Consider the following 18,989-nt stretch of genomic DNA (forward strand, 5'->3'; position numbering starts at 1 on the left):
AAATATGTGAAATATGCTGGATTTAGAAGAAGAAGATGATGATTTGTATAAATTTCCCAAACTGGTGAATAAACGTAAGATAAGATAATACTTTATTAATCCACAGATGGAGAAATTTGGGAAAGGAACTTGTCTAAACATGTCTTAAAATTTAATCACACTGCAATAAAAAAAACACTTTCAATATTGACAGAGTGGATAAAGAATTAATACTATACATAATTCTCGGAAAAGCTTTCATTTATTTTCTCTCGTGTCTTATTGGCCAAAGAAACTGTTGATTTTTTCATATATACATATATATATATGTATTCAAACACACATACACACACACACACACACACACACACACACACACACACACATATATATATATATATATATATATATATATATATATATATATATACATACATAAAATACCACAGAATTGCGTCTTTAAATGGATTTCAAGGCCAAAAAATGGCGCTTTATCTTCTTATGGTTCTTTATCTTTCTGTTTTTTTAATGCTGCTTTATCTTTATGTGGATACGCGGAACATCAGCGTTGACCGTGACGGTAAGAAATTCTCGCACTCCTATTGGTCACTGAGGGAGCCAATCACAGGTCGAGCAGTAGTCCTCTTAGTGTGAGTGTGTGTGTGTGAGTGTGTGTGTGGTTGCTCCTGTTAGCATGTGTGGTTGTGAGGGCAGAGTTCGGGATCCTGACAGATGAATAGTTGGAAATAAGGAGGTAAAACAGGGCGACGCGCGCGAGTCTCGTGCAGGAAAAGCCGCAGAGAATCATGTTTCCTAAAGGAAAAGGCTCCGTGGTGCCGTCCGACGGTCAGGCGCGCGAGAAGTAAGCGCTTTCCCTCAGATTCCGGCGCGCGCCGCTGAGCTGCGGTGTGTTTTTGTCTGTAGCCTATTGTTAGAGCTGCACATGAAGCGCAGAGAGGAGCGGAATCTCTCAGCACCGACGCCATTCTGCGCTTTATCGCCATTTTAACCTTTTATTCCTCACCGCCTTCACTTCCGCTTTAATCTACACTGCATTTGGTTGAATTTTACAGGAATAGGAGATGTGTTAAGCGGCGCGTGAGCGGAACTCGAGGCGCTGTTTCAGTGATTCGGGCTCTGATGTTTGCTACAATGTAGCCTGTGTGTGTGTGTGTGTGTGTGTGTGTGGCACGCGCAGGGAGTGGGTCCATCTTTTGTGTTTTAGCTTTTAAAGAGCTGTGTGTGTGTGTGTGTTAGAGATGTATGTATGTATTCATTTACAGGCTACCTAAGAGACACATTTACATGTATTTTATTATAAACTATTATTATTATTTTTATTTATATAGATTTTATTAGAACTACTGCATGGGTTTAATTTCCGTGTTTTGGTTAAATTGCTGGACATAAGTCCTGCTCCTGGTGTTGTTTTCTAGAAACCTTTATGAAATTCTTCTCTAGCCATTATTATTATTATTATTATTGTTATTATCATTATTATTATTATTATTATTATTATTATTATTATTATTATAAATAACATTATTAAATATATGTTTTGGGGGGGTTGAGCCTAATACCTGCTAATTACCACATAGCCCCGCCTCCTAATACTTGATCATTTCTGTTTATTGCCGTAATGTGTGTATGTGTCTGTTTTGCAGGCTGGCTCTGTATGTTTATGAGTATTTGCTCCACATTGGTGCACAGAAGTCTGCTCAGACCTTCTTGTCAGAGGTGAGGTGTGTGTGTGCGTGCGTGTGTGTTAGGGGTTTTATGGTGTATTGTGTGTTAGTGTACCGTGATACTGGATGATAAATAGCATTAATAATTTGCTGTACTGCTGTAGAATAATAAGTGTGTTTTTTTTGTGTGTGTGCACTGATGTGACCTTTCACTCCGTTTCCTAATGTTTAATGTTCAGATTCGATGGGAGAAGAACATCACTCTGGGTGATCCACCTGGGTTCCTGCACTCCTGGTGGTGGTGAGTGTGTGTGTGTGTGTTGGTCAGTAAACTGCTTGTGTTGATGTGGGATGTGGTGTTGGAGTTTGATGTGTGTGTGTTTCCCCTGTAGTGTGTTTTGGGATCTGTATTGCGCCGCGCCGGAGCGGAGAGACTCGTGCGAACATTCAAGTGAAGCCAAGGCTTTTCATGACTACGTAAGTATTTCCAGCACTGCACTCAGCATCTCTACACAGTTCTATGCGGTTCTACTGTTTGGATGTGCGTTATGTATCAATGAGCAAGTGAGGGCTGGTTAGCACATGCTAGCTAACTGCACCAACTTATTAGATTCTAGCTTGTTTGCTAACACTAACCGTTCACTGAAGCAGTTTATTTGCATTATGTCCATCATTGCAGTGAACACACACACACACACAGACGGACAATGCTGGGTAAATTACTCAAAAAAAGTAATCCACTACAGATTACTAATTAATTTAAAGTTATAATCTGATGACATTACTGATTACTGCATGTAAAAATGAATCAGATTACCAATTACTTTACTTTAAAAATCATCAAATCTACAAAAATACACTGCAACGTGAAACTCGGTTCTGTCAGTAATTTTAGTGTCTGTGCACGACGCGGTCAGAAAAAGTCTGATTTATAATAAAACCATCCTCGGGTGTGTCGCTGTGTGCAGGAGGACCAGACCTCATAAAATATCAAACTTTTCTAACTAGGCTAGTTTGGAGTCGCTAGCCGAGGGGAGACGCAGCTAAGCTATCACTGTATGTGTTTAGCTGCTACAGAGTCATGTAGAGTTCATTATCTTTCCTTCTGCTCACGTCATGTTCACGTGAACTGGAACTCATGGACGTTTACGCGCCTTGTTCTCCTGCTCAGCTTCAGGGGATGTTTCTGTTTCAGTTTCAACTCCTTTACTGCTTTAAATAAATAAAACTCGCCGTATAGCTCACACTGACTGTGAGCTAGCGTTCAGGAGAACCGAGAGACCGTCGGCCAATAAGACGCGAGTATTTCCACGTATTTCCTGTAAACGCTGTCTGATTGGTCTCGCCTCCGTTCACTGAAGATATAACATTACAGACGTCTTCTTTTACTGACGTTCAGTTACGTCGTGACGAACCGCTCCGAGTGGAGAATTATTCAGGGATAAAGAGAAAATCTTCAGGGCAAAACCTGATTTATTTTAAATATATATTTTACATAATGTTGTTTTCTTAACAATAAATTAGTAACGCAATTTTATTGACATCAATAACTGTACTCAAATTACATCCATTTAAAACGTAACGTGTTACATTACTGCGTTATCAGAAACTGTCATTAAACCCAACTCTGGAACACACACACACACACACTTAGTGCCTTAGTCTAGTTATTAAAAATTACAATTTAACTGTATTTCTCATGAAGGTAATTTTTTGGATTACTTTATTTTAAGTAAAGTTTCATTTTATTTTAGCTGTGATTATGAGAAATGTCCTGACGTTTGGGTTTTGAACACAACTTCCTACATGTTTGTAAATTACAAAATCTGTCAGAAAAGAAAATTATATAAAACAATAATTATGTTCAAAAGGGGTGTCAATGTTTTTACTCCTGGAGTGTTTGTCAATTTAAAGTCATTTTAAAACTGTAGTCGGATGTAATGTTTGTGTTGTGCTGAAAGAAAAGCTTCATAAAAACTGTAAAACATGAGCTTTTTAGTGTCTGTGTGAATTTACAGTAAAATGGAACATTTCATAACATTTCTACTGAAAATCCGCAAAAAAAATCAGCACAGAGGAGGAGCGGAACGAACATCTACAGCAACAACCATACCTGCTTTCTCTCTCTCTCTCTCTCTCTCTCTCTCTCTCTCTGTGTGTGTGTGTGTGAGAGAAAGCATGTGGTGATAATCAGTTATACAGTATATCATGATAACTACTAAACAATGTTATTATATTGTGCGTGTGTATTCTGTAGTTTTTGTGTGTTTCAGTATTGTGTGTATTTCTGTGTGAGGTTTAATTTTAGAATTCTGTTCAGCAGCTTTTAGTGAAACTTTGAGGACAGTTTTGTTAACAAACATGTGAACGGATTAAATTATCTGATGATGAATTGAATATCAAATCTATCCATATCGATGTCCCTCAATTTTATTTTTACTTAAATCCCAAATCTCTCTCCATGTTAGCACAGTGTCTGTGAGGTGTTCCAGGAAGTCTATAAAAACAAGTAAATGAACTTAAATATGTTTATGCAAATGAGATTGATTTGTGTTGGAAGAGCTGCAGAGCAGATTTACCGCAAGCATGCAGCTAACATCTGACCCGACTCAGAACTCTGACTCGGGTCTCTGACTCAGGACTCTGACTCGGGTCTCGGACTCGGAACTTCACCTCATGAGAGTGGTTTTATTTACAGAGCTGACTGAACAGGAAGTAGGTGTGTGAGCTGCTCGTGTTGATGCTGAATGTGTATGGTTTTTTTTTTTTAACACTAATAATCTTATCTTTGTGAATTGGACAATTAGCAGATTAGACACACACTCTGTATAAACAACCACGATAAATTCAGGCATGTAATCGGGTTATTTGGTGCATGTACACTGTTAAACGGATGAAAGTGACCTGCTCAGAGAGCGACAGTGTTGCATTACATCCATAAAATAGACAGATAAATATTTACTAGCATGTTGTTATAAAAAATGTGAAAGGAAATGAGAAGATTGTTCTTCACTGGTTTGGTGGTGAGCTGTAGAACGACTGGAGAGCTGCTGCATGATGTAGTATAAAAATGTGATCATTAAATTGTTTGTCTAGAGGTAGAGTTTCACTTGGTCACTTTAGTAAAGTGCACATTAACGTGCTGAAAAGGTTTTTGTGTGTGTGTGTGAGAGAGAGAGAGAGAGAGAGAGAGATCACATAAGTCATAATTGTAAAGTGTGCACAGCCGACGGTGACGTGACTGAATCTCTCTGTGGTATTTATCGTCTCCAGCTTGATTTGTGTGGGGGATGTTAGGGGGAAGGGGGTATGGGGGGTGTAGAGGGGGTGTTTGGTGTGTCGCAGGGTTGATTTTATTTAGAGGATCAGAATAGGCTGTGTGTCGTGCTCTGCTTTTGTTCCTGCCTGCGTCTCGTGTTCAGGCTCGGCTGCTTACTGGGGGAGGAATGGAGTGAGAGGGGAGTGAGGTGGGGGGGGTCGATGGGGGAAGGGGGTAGGCTGTGGTGGCTGTAGTCTCTTTCAAGCAAAACATGTTACCTTCAGGCTTTTCCCCCTGGGAGAGGCCCCTCTGGGGAAGCAGTGGGCGGAGCAAGGAGTGATTGATGGCTGTCAGGAAGGCATGGAAAAGTAGACTGAGGGGGGAAACAGACTTAATGTTACAAGCCGGGCGGGGTGTGAGTGCATGCGCGCACATGCATGTGTATGTGCATGTGTGTGTTAGCCATGGCTCTTGCTATCATCCTCTGGCTATGGTATTTCACACTGCTCCCTCTTTCTCTCTCTCACACACACACACACACAAACTCCCCAGTGTGGGAGGAGACAGGAATGGTAACCGTGACTACAGCAAAGCCCACTTCATCATGATCAGAAGAAAAACAGTGCAGCTGGCCTTGCCCACGAGTACCACTAGTTCCTGTTCCTGCTGGAACGACTTGAACCCTTTGTCCAGTAGCACAGTTCCAGTTTCTGGTACTGAATGTTCCTGAGCTGTGTGTGGTGGGAGAAGGATTGAGGTCGTTAATAATAATAATAATAATAATAATAATAATAATAATAATAATTGTTTCTAATCACGTGTGTGTGTGCACGCACTGAGTTAGGATGCTCAACTTTATACAAAATGCTAAAATATCTCTACAATTAAAGGAGAATCGTAACCGACACTGAACACGTCTCGGCTGATCCAATATATTCTTATTAAAGGGACACTGTAGACTTATACTATTGGCCAAATTATTAATAATTAAAGTGTGTTTGTGTCTAGAGTGCTGCTGCAGCTCCGAGCCCTGTGATGGGGAACATGCCCCCCGGAGATGGCATGCCTGGTGGTCCGATGCCCCCCGGATTCTTCCAGGTACCACACGGTCCCCACAATCTCTCTCTCTCTGTCACACACACACACCCTCCTGTACAATTATGAGGCTGTAATGCAGATTTTTAGTGCTGTATAAACACTGAAGCGCTGCTTTGCTTTAAAGTCACCTGAAACTGAATTGGAGCAGATGGTCCAAGTGGAACAATTTTCACTGCAGTGGTTTTGTATTCAGTATTAACTACATGTAAACGGCAATATTTAAGCATATTTAAATTTAACAACTGTTTATTTGTAACACTGACCTGATCTAAAGACTAATCTAGACGTGACTGGGATCTCGCAGGATTAGAAAGCATCACCGGTTTAAATTTTAAATAGACTCTGTGGTATAAATTATTTTGTTTATATATATTTTTGGATTTCCCCCAGTTTCACTCAAATTGATCTTGGCCAGTTCCCACCCTCCTGCCAGCTCTCGCCTATCAAGCCCCAGCTACCAACAGGCGAGAGTGAAGGCTTTTCTGTTTCTTGGGAGCTTCAGCTTATTTTGAAAATTAGAACCAAATAAATTCACTAAATGGAAGTGACGTTGGTGTTTAATGTATTCATGTTTATGCTTTTCATGGACCTGGTTGAATAAAATTGAATGATAAAGATGAAGTCTTGTGAAGTTCCCTGAAACCCTGTGATGCTTAGTGAGGCATGAAATGTTCAGTTCCCGGTTGAGAGTGCGTTTTTTTTTAGGTTGCCGCGTCTGACCGGAGCTTTTTCTTTTCTTTCCTTTTTGCATTTGAATGAATTGCTGTTTGTATTTTTTTGTTTTTGTCCCTTTGTTTGCTGGTTGTAGTGAAGCTCCAGGCCCAGTCTTTATTGTCTGGTCCTCCCAGGCCTTGATCCAGCATGTGTGATGTGTGCCCTCCTGCTCGCTACCACTATGATGTGCCTGGTACTTCACTGATGGAGAGTTTGTATGATTATTCGGAGTGGTGTTGGGACTGCTCGGTGCTCTGTGCAGTGATGTGCGTCCCGAGCGGTGCGGTGTTGTCCGGTGGCATTGCTGCTGTACAGGCTTTGAGGGACATGAGGCCTTCAGTGGTACTATGAACAGTTACCCCACTGAAATTAGATGCCAGCAGATTTTAGAGGACTTTGTGTTTTTAGTTTTTTCTATTTTTTATTTTTATTTAATTTTTATTGTAAAGCTGCATTGGTGTTAGAAAGGCACTATATAAATTAAACATAGTGTTATTATGAAGCTCCATGAAACTCTGTGAAGCTCCTGGAAGCACTGTGAAGTTTAGTGAAGATCCTTGAAGCTCCTTGAATCCCAGTGAAGCTCTGAAACCCAGTGAAACCCTGACAAGTACCATGAAGCTCCTTGAAGATCCTTGAAGCAATGCAAAGCTCAGTGAAGTTATACTGTGAGATTTAAGACACAGCTCACTATAGCCACAACAAAGAAGTTTTACATTTTAAAGATTAAGAGCTCGTGTATGTGTGTTTGTGGTTGTTTGCAAGTAAGTGTGTGTGTGTGTCTGGAAACATGCTGTACAATAATGTTTTTACTCTAATCTGCCCCCTAGTGTACAGAGACATTAATCCTCCGTACACACTGACTTGTAAACATCCAGTACTGTTATTTAAAGAAAGCCATTGAGGTTCATTATTACAGTGCAGTTTTATCATGCGAATGGGGCGGAGTCTGTAAGGTTAGCAGGGGGTGGTGTCTGAAATATTTCTAATTTGTATAATAGTAAATATAATGTGATTTACTGAGGAAGTGTTTGTGAAAAATTACATTTTTCTTGTTGGTGTGACTGTGTACAGAGACGTGTTGTGTTTTATATAAAATCAGTTCTGGGTGACTTTAATCTTTCTTGCTGCTGTGTTTTTGCTTCAGTGTTTAATTTTTCATGGCTCATGACAGTTTGGCTGAAATCCTGCTGCTTTCTGTTTTCTCTTTTCACTGTCTGCCTAAACTGCCTAATGCCCCACCACCACTACACCCCTACTACCCCATCTGTCTGTCTCTCTGTCTGTTGGCCTTTCTGTCTGTAACTGTCTCTCTCTCCCTCTGTCTGTGTGTGTGTGTGTGTGTGTGTGTGTGTCTCTCTCTCTCTCTCTCTCTCTCTCTCTCTCTCTCTCTCTCTCTCTCTCTCTCTCTCAGGGCCCCCCCGGCTCGCAGTCCTCTCCTCATGCTCAGCCTCCTAACAGCATGATGGGACCTCATGGCCAGGTAGCTCCTCCCTGCACAGTTCCTCCTCCCAATACTCTCTTTTTGCATACATGTTCTGCTCTCTCCCTCTCTCTCCCTCTCCCCCAGTTTTCTGAAAGTGGAGTAGTGTCAGATATTAAAACGAGCATTTCATCTTCCACATACTCAAAACACGATGATACTTTCAGGAAATTGTCTTTTCTTATTTATGAGTTGAAGTTCTGTGTGTGGTGTTTAAAGAACCGGCTGTAACGTGTGTTGTTCTGTCCTAGCCATTCATGTCTCCTCGTTTTGGTGGAGGACCGAGACCCCCGATCAGAATGGGCAACCAGGTGGGCTCATGAACCCTGACATGTTTATTACAGACATCATATAGTTTTACAAATATTGTGTAACAGACAACACACCTGAACATAATACTAATATTAATCACTACATTATAACGTCACCACAGATTTAATCACCCGTTTATAAAATAACAATATTAATCACTGTATCAATATGAAAATATTTTTTATTTTGGGAAATATTTTCAGTTTTAGAGATTTGTTTTTAATTTCTGTTCATTTGCTTGTTTACAAATTCAAAACTGAATGGGTGTGATGTGTTGAATGGATGATGTGGTGTTTCCTCCTGCAGCCTCCAGGTGGTGTCCCGGCAGCTCAGCCTATGCTCCCTAACATGGACCCCCGCCTTCAGGGTGAGCGTGCGAGCATGCGTGAACACACACACTCTCACACTAAAGGATCTTTTTTTAAACATCAGAAAGGTTTCTGATATAAAGAAAGCTTTCAAGTGATTTTATTTGTTTTTTTTATTGTTTATTTTTAGGTCCGATGCAAAGGATGAACGTTCCCAGAGGAATGGGACCGATGGGCCCTGGACCCCAGGTAACACTAACACATCCTCTTGAAGCCTGGTTTTGTATTCCTATCAAATACAAACACCATCACAAAATCCACATCATTCAGTTTACTGTGGGCATTTTCTAAACCATGCACACAGTATAGGCCCTTCTGCATGTGCACAGTGCAGGGCATTATGGGTATTGTGTATGAAGCGTCAGTATGGTTTACAAAAACACCATTGTAGTGAATATGGTGTGTTTTAGGACACACGGTGAGTGTTGAGTCAAATACCTGCCTCAGGCGAATGACGTTAAATCTGCAGTGTTCACTTTCTGCTCGGTATTTCCCTAAAATATGGTGTAACTTTCTTATGCAGAATTTCGGAGGTGGGATGAGACCCCCACACAACTCGATGGGTCCGGGAATGCCAGGAGTCGCTATGTAAGGAAACTGGATTTTATCCATCAGTCTCGTCCTGGTTTAACATCTTTACTAACTGTCTGAACGTTTCAGGGGTCCGGGGAATGGCAGACCACCCTGGCCGAATCCCAGTGCTAACAGCGTGAGTCTGCTTCCTGTTTCATTTTAATACTCACACCTAGCACATGTTTTTAATATCAGTATAAAACATTTAATTCCTGATGTACATCAGCTGTAAGCCTGATGATATTATAATAAATTACGGAAAGATTTTTGAGAATCAGTACCTCATGTCAAGTGGGTTTTTTTTTTTTAGTGTCATTCCTCTATATAAATGTCTACTGGACCATGATGTAACCGTAGTACAGTACACAAGACTACATAAAATGCAAATACACTGTGAAAAGTTTAGTGTGAGATGAGTGCAAGACAATAAGTGCACAGAACAAAATAAAGAGAACAATGAATACACAGGACAATAGATTCACAGTGAAATGACAACAGAACAGTGTTGTGTGCAGAAGCTATTGCAATGATGTACCACTACTGTTATTTATGACAACATGGATCCAATTAGATATTAAAATCAAAATCCATTCCCCCAACACTAATACATTTGTAGCATCTTAAGAAAAATTAATCCTGAACAAATTAAGTTTTTAAACTTCATAATGTTTATAATTTTGTCTACTGTTGCATTCGACTTACCTCAGAAGTGGTAATTTGGAGGTCAGAATGATTTTTTGATTCATTTTCGATCTTGCTGCCATTCAACATACAAAGTGCAAAAAAACATGAACATCATCTTCTTTGTCTCTTGTTAGCAATGAGCTAGCCAGCTAACTGTGATGTATATTAGATTTCACAGGCGAATATGTCTGTATGCTGGGTGACGTAAAGCTAATGTGTGTGTGTGTGTGTGTGTTGCTCTCAGATGCCGTACTCCTCACCGTCTCCTGGTGCATATGGGGTAAGTAAAGTACTGTTGCCCTCTGTTAATGATTATCACTCACATCACTCAGTATTTAACTCCTTTCATGGAGCTGAACGTTTACTGTAGTGTTTTTGTTGTTGTTGATTTGCCTTTTTATCTTAATGGACTTGTAATCACTGAGGTACTGTGTAAAACTGTCCCTTTAGCCCCAAAAAAATGAGATTCGTATTCAGTATCTAATGTTTCTAATATAAGGTATTTTTATGCACACTTTTTAGCCATAGTTGTTCAGGATCAGGATGTTGTGTATGTGAACTGGAACTTTGTGCTGTCTTCTGTAGGGTCCTCAGGGAGGTGGACCTCCAGGAACTCCAGGAATTGTCCCAAGCCCTGCAGGTGTTTGTCACCTTCATTAATCACTCCTGAACACTAATTGGCTAGAAAGCAACTAGAGGCTAACATGTCATGTCTCCTTCTTTCAGACTCTAACAATTCGAGTGAAAATCTGTACACCATGATGAACTCGGGTGGAGGAGGGAGAACCAATGTAAGGACAGAAGTGCTGCACAGTGTGCAATTTTCCTGCTCATGGTCTTATTTATCCCTAATATCAATATAATGGCAATCACATTCTTTTTTTCACATAACAATGGAAAAGTCCATGGTTTGGTTGGTAGAGACCACTGTGTGACCAGAGTTGAGATTTTCATGGCTGTGAAGGAATAGTCCTGAACAGAAGCAGGATGTGTGATCTGAGATTCTTTAGTCTTTTCATTCAAGTCGTACACACTCGATACATTCAACTATTTATTAGCCACACACACGGGTACAACATAAACCGTTGTCTGTGTCTAAACTGTGTGTGTGTGTGTGTGTGTGTGTGTGTGTTTACACTGCTACTATCTTAATGCGTCCTGCTTTTGTGTAGTTTCCCATTGGTCCGGGTTCAGAGGGCCCCCTAGGGGCGATGGCTGGAATGGACCCCATGCATATGAACGGAGGTAAAATCACTTCATCTTTACATTTTTTACAGTCTGTATAGGTATTTTAAATACAATACACTAATACAGTCCACTTAAGATGAGTTTGCATTCCCTTCTTTAGGTTCTGGAGATTTGGATGGACTCCCAAAGGTGATTTTTATTCTTTTGTATTCTTTCTCTTCAAGTATTAATATTAACCATGAAGCACATTTAGATCTGTATCTCTGACTGATAAATGCTATTTTATTAATATAGAAAAATATTGACAGTTTTGCCATCTATGGAACTAACATATTTTAATATGGTGTATGTATGTAATGTGTGTGTGTGTGTGTGTGTGTGTGTGTGTGTGTATATATGTATATAAAAACACGCACAGAGAGTGCCTCCACTAATATTGGCACCCTTGGTAAATATGAGCAAAGAAGTCTGTGAAATATTGTCTGCCTTATTCTTTTGTTTAAAAAAATCACAAAAATACTCTGCTCTCATGGATATCAAACAATTGCCAACACAGATTTGTCTCAAAAAAATTGTTATAGATGTGCAACAATTATTGGCACCAAATAATCATATTAATTCATATGATAAAAATATATTTGAAGTATATTCCCATTGATATTTTAAATTTTTGTTAGTACACCTGAGTGACTAGGAACAGGAAGTTGTTCAACCATAATGTCCTGTTTCACAGGGGTATAAATATGAGGTAACACAGGCCAAATTCCCTTAGTCATTCATAATAATGGGTAAGACCAAGAGACCAAGGATATATAGCTGTGCTGTGTGGCAAAAGGTTGTTGAGCTTCAAAATGGGAAGTGGCTATAAGAAAATAGCAAAAGCATTGAAAATGCCCATTTCCAACATCAGGGCAATAATTAAGAAGTTCCAGTCAACTGGAAATGTTATGAATCATTACATTACATTTATTCATTTAGCAGACAACTTACAAATGAAAAAATACAAGCAACGTGGTATATAAAGCAGAGAACAATACAAGTAGTGCTACCCTACAAGATCCATTAATTGAGTTCCAGAAGAAGCAAAGTTTTTTTTTATGGATTGGTTAGGTGTTCACGGAAGAGGTGGGTCTTTAGCTGTTTTTTGAAGATGGTGAGAGATTCTGCGGTCCAGATTGAGTTTGGAAGTTCATTCCACCACTGAGGAACAGTTAGTATTAAGGTTCTTGAATGGGACCTTGAGCCACGCTGAGTAGGAACTACTAAGCGTTGGTCGTTGATTGATCGCAGATTGCGTGATTGAACGTAAGCCTTCAGGAGAGTTGAGGTAGGAGGGTGCTGTTCCAGACAAGGTCTTGTAGGTGAGCATCAAGGCCTTGAATTTGATGCGGGCAGCTACAGGAAGCCAGTGGAGGGAGATGAACCGGGGTGCGACATGGGTTATCTTGGGCTGGTTGAAGACGAGGCGTGCTGTTGCATTCTGAATCATTTGAAGGGGTTTGATGGAGCTGGCCAGGAGGCCCGAGAGTAGTGAGTTGCAGTAGTCCAGTTTTGAGATAAGAGCCTGGACTCTAGTATCTGTGTAGCCTGTTCGGTGAGGTAGGGTCTGATTATCTTGGTGATGTACAGAATGAACCTACAGGACCGTGCAGTTGTTGAGATTTGTCTGTAAAGGTCTGTAAAGGTCAAGTTGTCATCGAGAATCACCCCAAGGTATCTGGCCGTCCTGGTTGGCTTGAGTGTGGTTGAGCCGAGCTGTATAGTGAGGTTGTGGTTGATTGAGGGACAGGCTGGGATGACGAGAAGCTCTGATTTTGCCAGGTTGAGCTTAAGGAGGTGTTCCCTCATCCAGACCGAGATGTCCGACAAGCAAGCAGAGATACGTGCAGAGACTGAAGGATCGTCAGGCTGGAAGGACAAATAGAGCTGGGTGTCATCAGCATAGCAGTGATATGAGAAGCCATGAGACTCAATCACCTGCCCTAGAGATGTAGTGTAGATAGAAAAGAGCAGTGGACCCAGAACTGACCCCTGTGGAACGCCAGCTGTGAGTTGCTGAGTTTCAGAAGTACCTCCCCCCCATGATACCTTGAAGGATCTGTCTGAGAGATAGGATTCCACCCAGCGCAGAACCGTTCCGGTGATGCCCAGGCTGGAGAGAGTTGACAGGAAGATCTGATGGTTCACAGTGTCAAAAGCAGCAGAGGGGTTGAGTAGGATGAGGACAGGTTGATGAGAATCAACCTGGAATTGGAAATCTGTCTATATCGTCTGTGAAGAGGATGGTTTGAATGGCCAAAAAATCTCCAAGGATCACAGCTGGAGAATTGCAGAAGCTAGTTGTGTCTTGTGGCCAGAAAGTCTCCAAAACTACAATCCGAAATCAAAATTGCTATCAAAATTATTAAACCCCCATTACAAATCAGGTTTATTGTCAAAATTTACAGACTTTCAGCTGTTTGCAATGAACAAATCAAACAAAAGCAATTGAAGTAGTTCAACACAACGAATGCTTCAAGTGGTTTCCCAAAATTCAACTGAAAATGCAACTTATGATTTGTCCAGTTTCAAAATTATTCAACCCCCTGATTGGAATCCCTCACAACAGCACAAATATGCAAAACAGGTGTTGTCTCAAGCACACCTGATGCAACTAATCAAGGGGTTCATTAGTTGCCGCAGGTGTGCTTGAGCTGGAACACATGAAATACCTGAACTGGCTAGGGGTAGAAAATGTATGAAATACCTGGACGGGGCAGAACAAGGAAGCTATCAATGGCTACAAGCAGATTTCTGAGAAGACCGGTTGCGAAAAGCCCTCGAGTGACTGCAAAAGACCTGCAGTGAGACTTGGTGGCAACAGGCCCTGAGGTTTCAGTGAGCACAGTAAGGCGCGAACTAAGCGCAGAAGGTTTCCATACCAGACCTCCAAGACATTCACCACTACTGACCCATAAGCACAAGAAAAGTCGTTCAAAATCATATAAATAATCCACAGAAGTTTTGGGATTCTGTTCTGTGGAGTGATGAAACAAAACTGGAACTTTTTGGTGAAATGGATCAGCAGTATGTCTGGAGGAAGAAGAATGAAGAAAGAACATCCTGTTCACAGTCAAGCATGGTGGTGACTTGATGATTTTCTGGGGCTGCTTTGCATCCTCTGGCACTGGAAACCTGCAGTGTGTGGAAGGCAACATGGATTCATTGAAGTGTCAGTAAATCCTAGGAGAAAATGTCATGCTGTCTGTAAGGAAGCTGAAGCATGGGTGTCATTGGACCTTCCAAAAGGACAATGATCCCAAGCATACCTCAAATTCCACCAAGGCTCGGTTGCAGAAGAATTCCTGGGAGATTCTACAGGGCCGTCACAGTCACCTGACTTGAACCCCGTAGAAAGTCTCTGGTGGGATTTGAAGAAGGTGTATGCAGCATGCAAACCCAAGAATATTACTAAACTGGAGGCAATTGCTAATGAGGAATGGGCTAAGATTCCTCAGGAAGCCGGTATCTGTCTATGCATCTCATTTGTAGCAGGTCATAACAGCAAAAGGGCGCTCTATTAAGTACTAAAGATTGTTGCCATGAAGGGGTTGAATAATTATGAAACTGGAGAAGTCATTATATGTTGCATTTTCAATTGCATTTGTTTGGTTTGTTCATTGCAAACAGCTGAAAGTCTGTAAATATTCACAGTAAATCTGATTTGCAATGGGGGTTGAATAATTATGATTGCAACTGTACATCACCACAAATTGTTTGGAGGGATTTCAAGAATAAATCCTCTGCTCTCATCCAAAAACAAACTCAAGCATCTCCAGTTTGCCAGACACTACTGGAACCACAAATGGGATTAACAGCCTGAGGTCATTAACCCTAACCATATCAAATATCAACAGATATTAAATGAAAACCTGACTGCCTCTGCAAGAAAGGTTCAAATGGGCCATGGTTGGATTTTCCAGCAGGACCATGATCCAAAACATCATCAACATCAACACAAAAATGGTTTACTGACCAAAAAATCAAGGTCCTGCCATGACCATCGCAGACCACTGACTTGAACCCCATAGAAAACCTGTGGGGTGAACTGAAGAGGAGAGTCCACCAGCGTGGACCTCAAAGTTTAAAGGATCTGGAGAGATTCTGTATGGAGGAACGGTCTCCAATCCCTCGCCATGTATTCTCCAACCTCATCAGGCGTTCTAGGAGAAGACTCAGAGCTGTTATCTTGCCAATGGGAGCTATCACAAAATATTGATTTAAAGGAGTGCCAATAATTGTTGCACACCTATATTTAACAAATATTTTTTTTATAAACCTGTGTTTGCCATTGTTTGATATCCATGAGAGCAGAGTATTTTTGTGAATTTTTTTTTTTTTTACATACGATCAAAAATGTAAAGAATAAAGACAATTTTTCACACCCTCCTTTGCTCATATTTACCAAGGGTGCCAATATTAGTGGAGTACACTGTATCTTACTAGTTACATACTGTTGGTGTTTAACTTAAGAAATTATTGAGGAATTTTGGAGAATATCTTCCACAAACATCACTTTCAATGATTGAGATATTGTTACTGTAGAAACAGTGGTGAACAATAAATGTCATCTGACTAAATAAATCTTTCTGTACAGAATTCACCCAATAACATGAACAACATGAACAACAACCTGGGAACCCCGAGAGATGATGATACCGGAGGCAGTTACCTTCACTCCTTCCAGAATGAGAATGTGAGTTTCATCTGTCTCTCCCTCAGTCTGATTACATTTTAGACCTTTTTAAACGCTGTCTAATTACTCGTTAGAACTTTAAAACTTCAGTCTGATTATGCACCATACCTTTAAAAGCTCAGTCTAATTATGAATTGCACATTTAAACTCTGTCTGATTACACACCAGACCATTAGACCCTTGGTCTCATTGCACAAGAGACCTTTAAACCCCCAGTCTAATTACAGATGGGCTCTATAAGACTAAAGTCTGATTACAGAAAGTTCTCGATGGTCAAATTAAATCAGTTATGACTGCATTCCACTAAATAGTTTGTCTTTAAGCTTGTGAATTCGCAATCCCTGGATGCGTCATCCAATAGAAAACAGGAGGGTGTGGCTGATCTCTCTTCCTGATGATGGAGTAGCACTCACTTGTGTCACAGTTTCTCATTTATATACTCGGCAAAAAAAGAAACGTCCTCTCACATTCAACTGCTTTTATTTCCAGCAATTTCTTAACATGTGTAAATATTTATATTAATATAAAAATATTCAACAACTGAGACACAAACTGAAGAAGCTTCACAGACTTTTGAGAACAGAAATGAAATAATGAGTCCCTGAAGAAAGTGGAGGTCGATATCCGAAGTAAGTCAGTATCTGGTGTTCTCCAGCTGCTTTAAGTTCTACAGTGCATCTCATCCTCATGAACTGCACCAGATTGGTCAGTTCTTGCTGTGAGATGTTCCTCCACTCTTCTACCAAGGCATCTGCAAGTTCTCCATCATTACATGCTTACATGCAATTTTCCACTACGAGGACGATCAGCTGTCCTTCCTGTCTCCCTGTATCACCGTCTCAGGTGTCTTACATTACAGACATTAGTGTATTGCTCTGAACACATCCGCAGTCCTCATGCCTCCTGCAGCAGGTCCATGGCATGTTCACGCAGGTGAGCAGGAACCCTAGGCATCTTTCTTCTGGTGTTTTTCAGAGTCAATAGAAAGGTCTCTTTAGTGTCCTAACTTATTGTACCTGTGACCTTACTGCCTGTAAACTGTTCGTGTCTTAAGGACTGTTCCACAGGTGCATGTCCAAAAATGGTTTATGGTTCATTGAACAAACATGAAAAACATCATTTAAACCCTTTCCAATAAAAAAAAAAGTCTCCTGAAAAAGGAATGTTGTTGGTTTTTTTTATTTATTTTATTTTTTTATTTTATTTTTTTTCCCCCCTGAGTATAGATGCAAAATATGAAGCTATCTACTATGGAATGTGTACTGACCGCAACAATGTATTTAATCAGTGTCTTTGTCTGTCTCTCTCTCCACAGCAATACTCTCCCTCCATGACAATGAGTGTGTGATGTGTGATCTTTTGGAAGCCTCTTAGTTGGCCGTCCATTACAGAGACATAGAGAAACATGTACAGGATTTTCTGGCCATGCAACTGCCTCTGCTTCACCTCTGGTCTCCTGCAATATCACATTTTCATTTATTTCTTTTTACGATAAACACCCCTCCCTCTTCCCCTCCCCCTTCTTCACCAACACCCACCCCTAAACTAATCCATGTGACACGAACCAGCGGGGGTCGTCCTTGTTTCAATTCAGTCATTTTCTCCTGCAAGGCCAACTTTGTAAAAAAAAATAATAATAATAAAAAAAAAATTAAAAAAAGGAGCATCATTCATGGTCCACTGGATGTGTAGCCGCTAAAACCTCAGAGGAACAGCATCATGTCCACCTTCATCTTCAGCATGGTTTACGTGTTCCACACTGACACTGAACTCTTCATACGTGGCCTTGACCTCTGCCTGCATTGTGTTGCCTTTTCCTCAGTTTTTTTTCTTTCAGCACATCATGATGAGAGACCTCTGCCTCTCTTCAGTGTAAAGCTCAACATTCTACTAATTCTTTACTCTTTGTTTTTGTTTTTAATTTTTTTTTTCTAAATATTACACATCACTGCTTTTGAAGACTAACTGCGCTGATTGCTCCCAGAGTGGGGTCCTTTTTTTTCTGCACTGATCCCCTTTACATCAGCTGCTGTCTCGAACATTTCCCATGACTCTGAGTAATGAATAATCCACCGGTCTGATCTGAGACAAACGCAAACTACCTATAAGTGAAAGACTCTGAGACAAGTCCAAGTTTTTGCCTCTGTCTGTCCCACTGATGTGTTCGGCCGTCGTAGCATCAATTCCTTGTAATGCTGAATTTGTGGTGTACCCATATTATTTTTGGTTTTTATTTTTGTAATCACTACCATGTGCCTCAATTGTTTTATTTTGATATTTGGGTCTGTTAATGGTTCCAAAAGGCCTGTTGTAGCTTCACTCCTGCCGAAGGTGCTCGCGTGATACAGCCCCACTCGTGACTTTTCATATTTTGCAGATTTTTGTGTTATGCTTGTCAGAGGGGTGCCAGACTCACTCATAGTACAGATAGAATCGTAAGTTATTCTATTTATACAAACCTTTGGTAATGCTTCTTCATTTAGGAAGTTGTTTTACACTGCTTTTGTTAGCTTGTACATCATACTTCGGGCAAAAATGCTTGTTTATATATTGACAACTAAATTATTTGGCTCCTTTCTGTGTGTCCTGGTCTTGTTTTCATGGATTGCTGCATATTTTCATGGAAGGCATGTACTGATAAGCAGTGATACGGTTTGCTTGTACAATATTATCATGGACATTTCAAAATGACACATGCTGAGCCCATGGAAGGAGGCTGCACTCCTCAGATAATGCCTATTAATTCTTTTTACTGGATGAGAGTTCAGTAAAAGTTCAAATGTAGTGGAGAGAACTGTTGCTTTGAATCAATCTTTCAGCAGTTATTTTTAAGGAATCCAATCATATGATGTCTATTGCGATTAAAGGTCACGTTGATATTGTGATAATAAAACTGAGTATTGACACCTGC

At 40.5% G+C, this 18,989-nt stretch overlaps 1 protein-coding gene across 2 annotated transcripts; it reads left to right on the top strand.

Moving 5' to 3' along the window:
• The first annotated feature begins 617 nt into the window (after nt 1-617).
• ssbp3b (single stranded DNA binding protein 3b) lies at nt 618-18,654 on the top strand. 2 transcript variants are annotated; one of them, XM_017467508.3, is made up of 18 exons: nt 619-841; nt 1,644-1,716; nt 1,904-1,965; nt 2,057-2,141; nt 5,932-6,021; nt 8,150-8,218; nt 8,470-8,529; nt 8,837-8,897; nt 9,029-9,087; nt 9,422-9,486; nt 9,559-9,607; nt 10,400-10,435; nt 10,741-10,795; nt 10,882-10,946; nt 11,328-11,400; nt 11,504-11,532; nt 15,980-16,078; nt 17,394-18,654. In XM_017467508.3, exons 1-18 carry the CDS (start codon nt 786-788, stop codon nt 17,424-17,426), a joined length of 1,119 nt encoding a protein of 372 aa, XP_017322997.1. In that variant the 5' UTR covers nt 619-785; the 3' UTR covers nt 17,427-18,654. The 2 variants fall into 2 exon arrangements, with proteins under 2 accessions (XP_017322998.1, XP_017322997.1); XM_017467509.3 differs by lacking the exon at nt 8,150-8,218 and having other exon boundaries at nt 618-841.
• Nucleotides 18,655-18,989: the final 335 nt, after the last annotated feature.

The sequence above is a fragment of the Ictalurus punctatus genome, chromosome 5 (assembly GCF_001660625.3).
Source record: "Ictalurus punctatus breed USDA103 chromosome 5, Coco_2.0, whole genome shotgun sequence".
NCBI classification, from domain to species: Eukaryota; Metazoa; Chordata; class Actinopteri; order Siluriformes; family Ictaluridae; genus Ictalurus; species Ictalurus punctatus.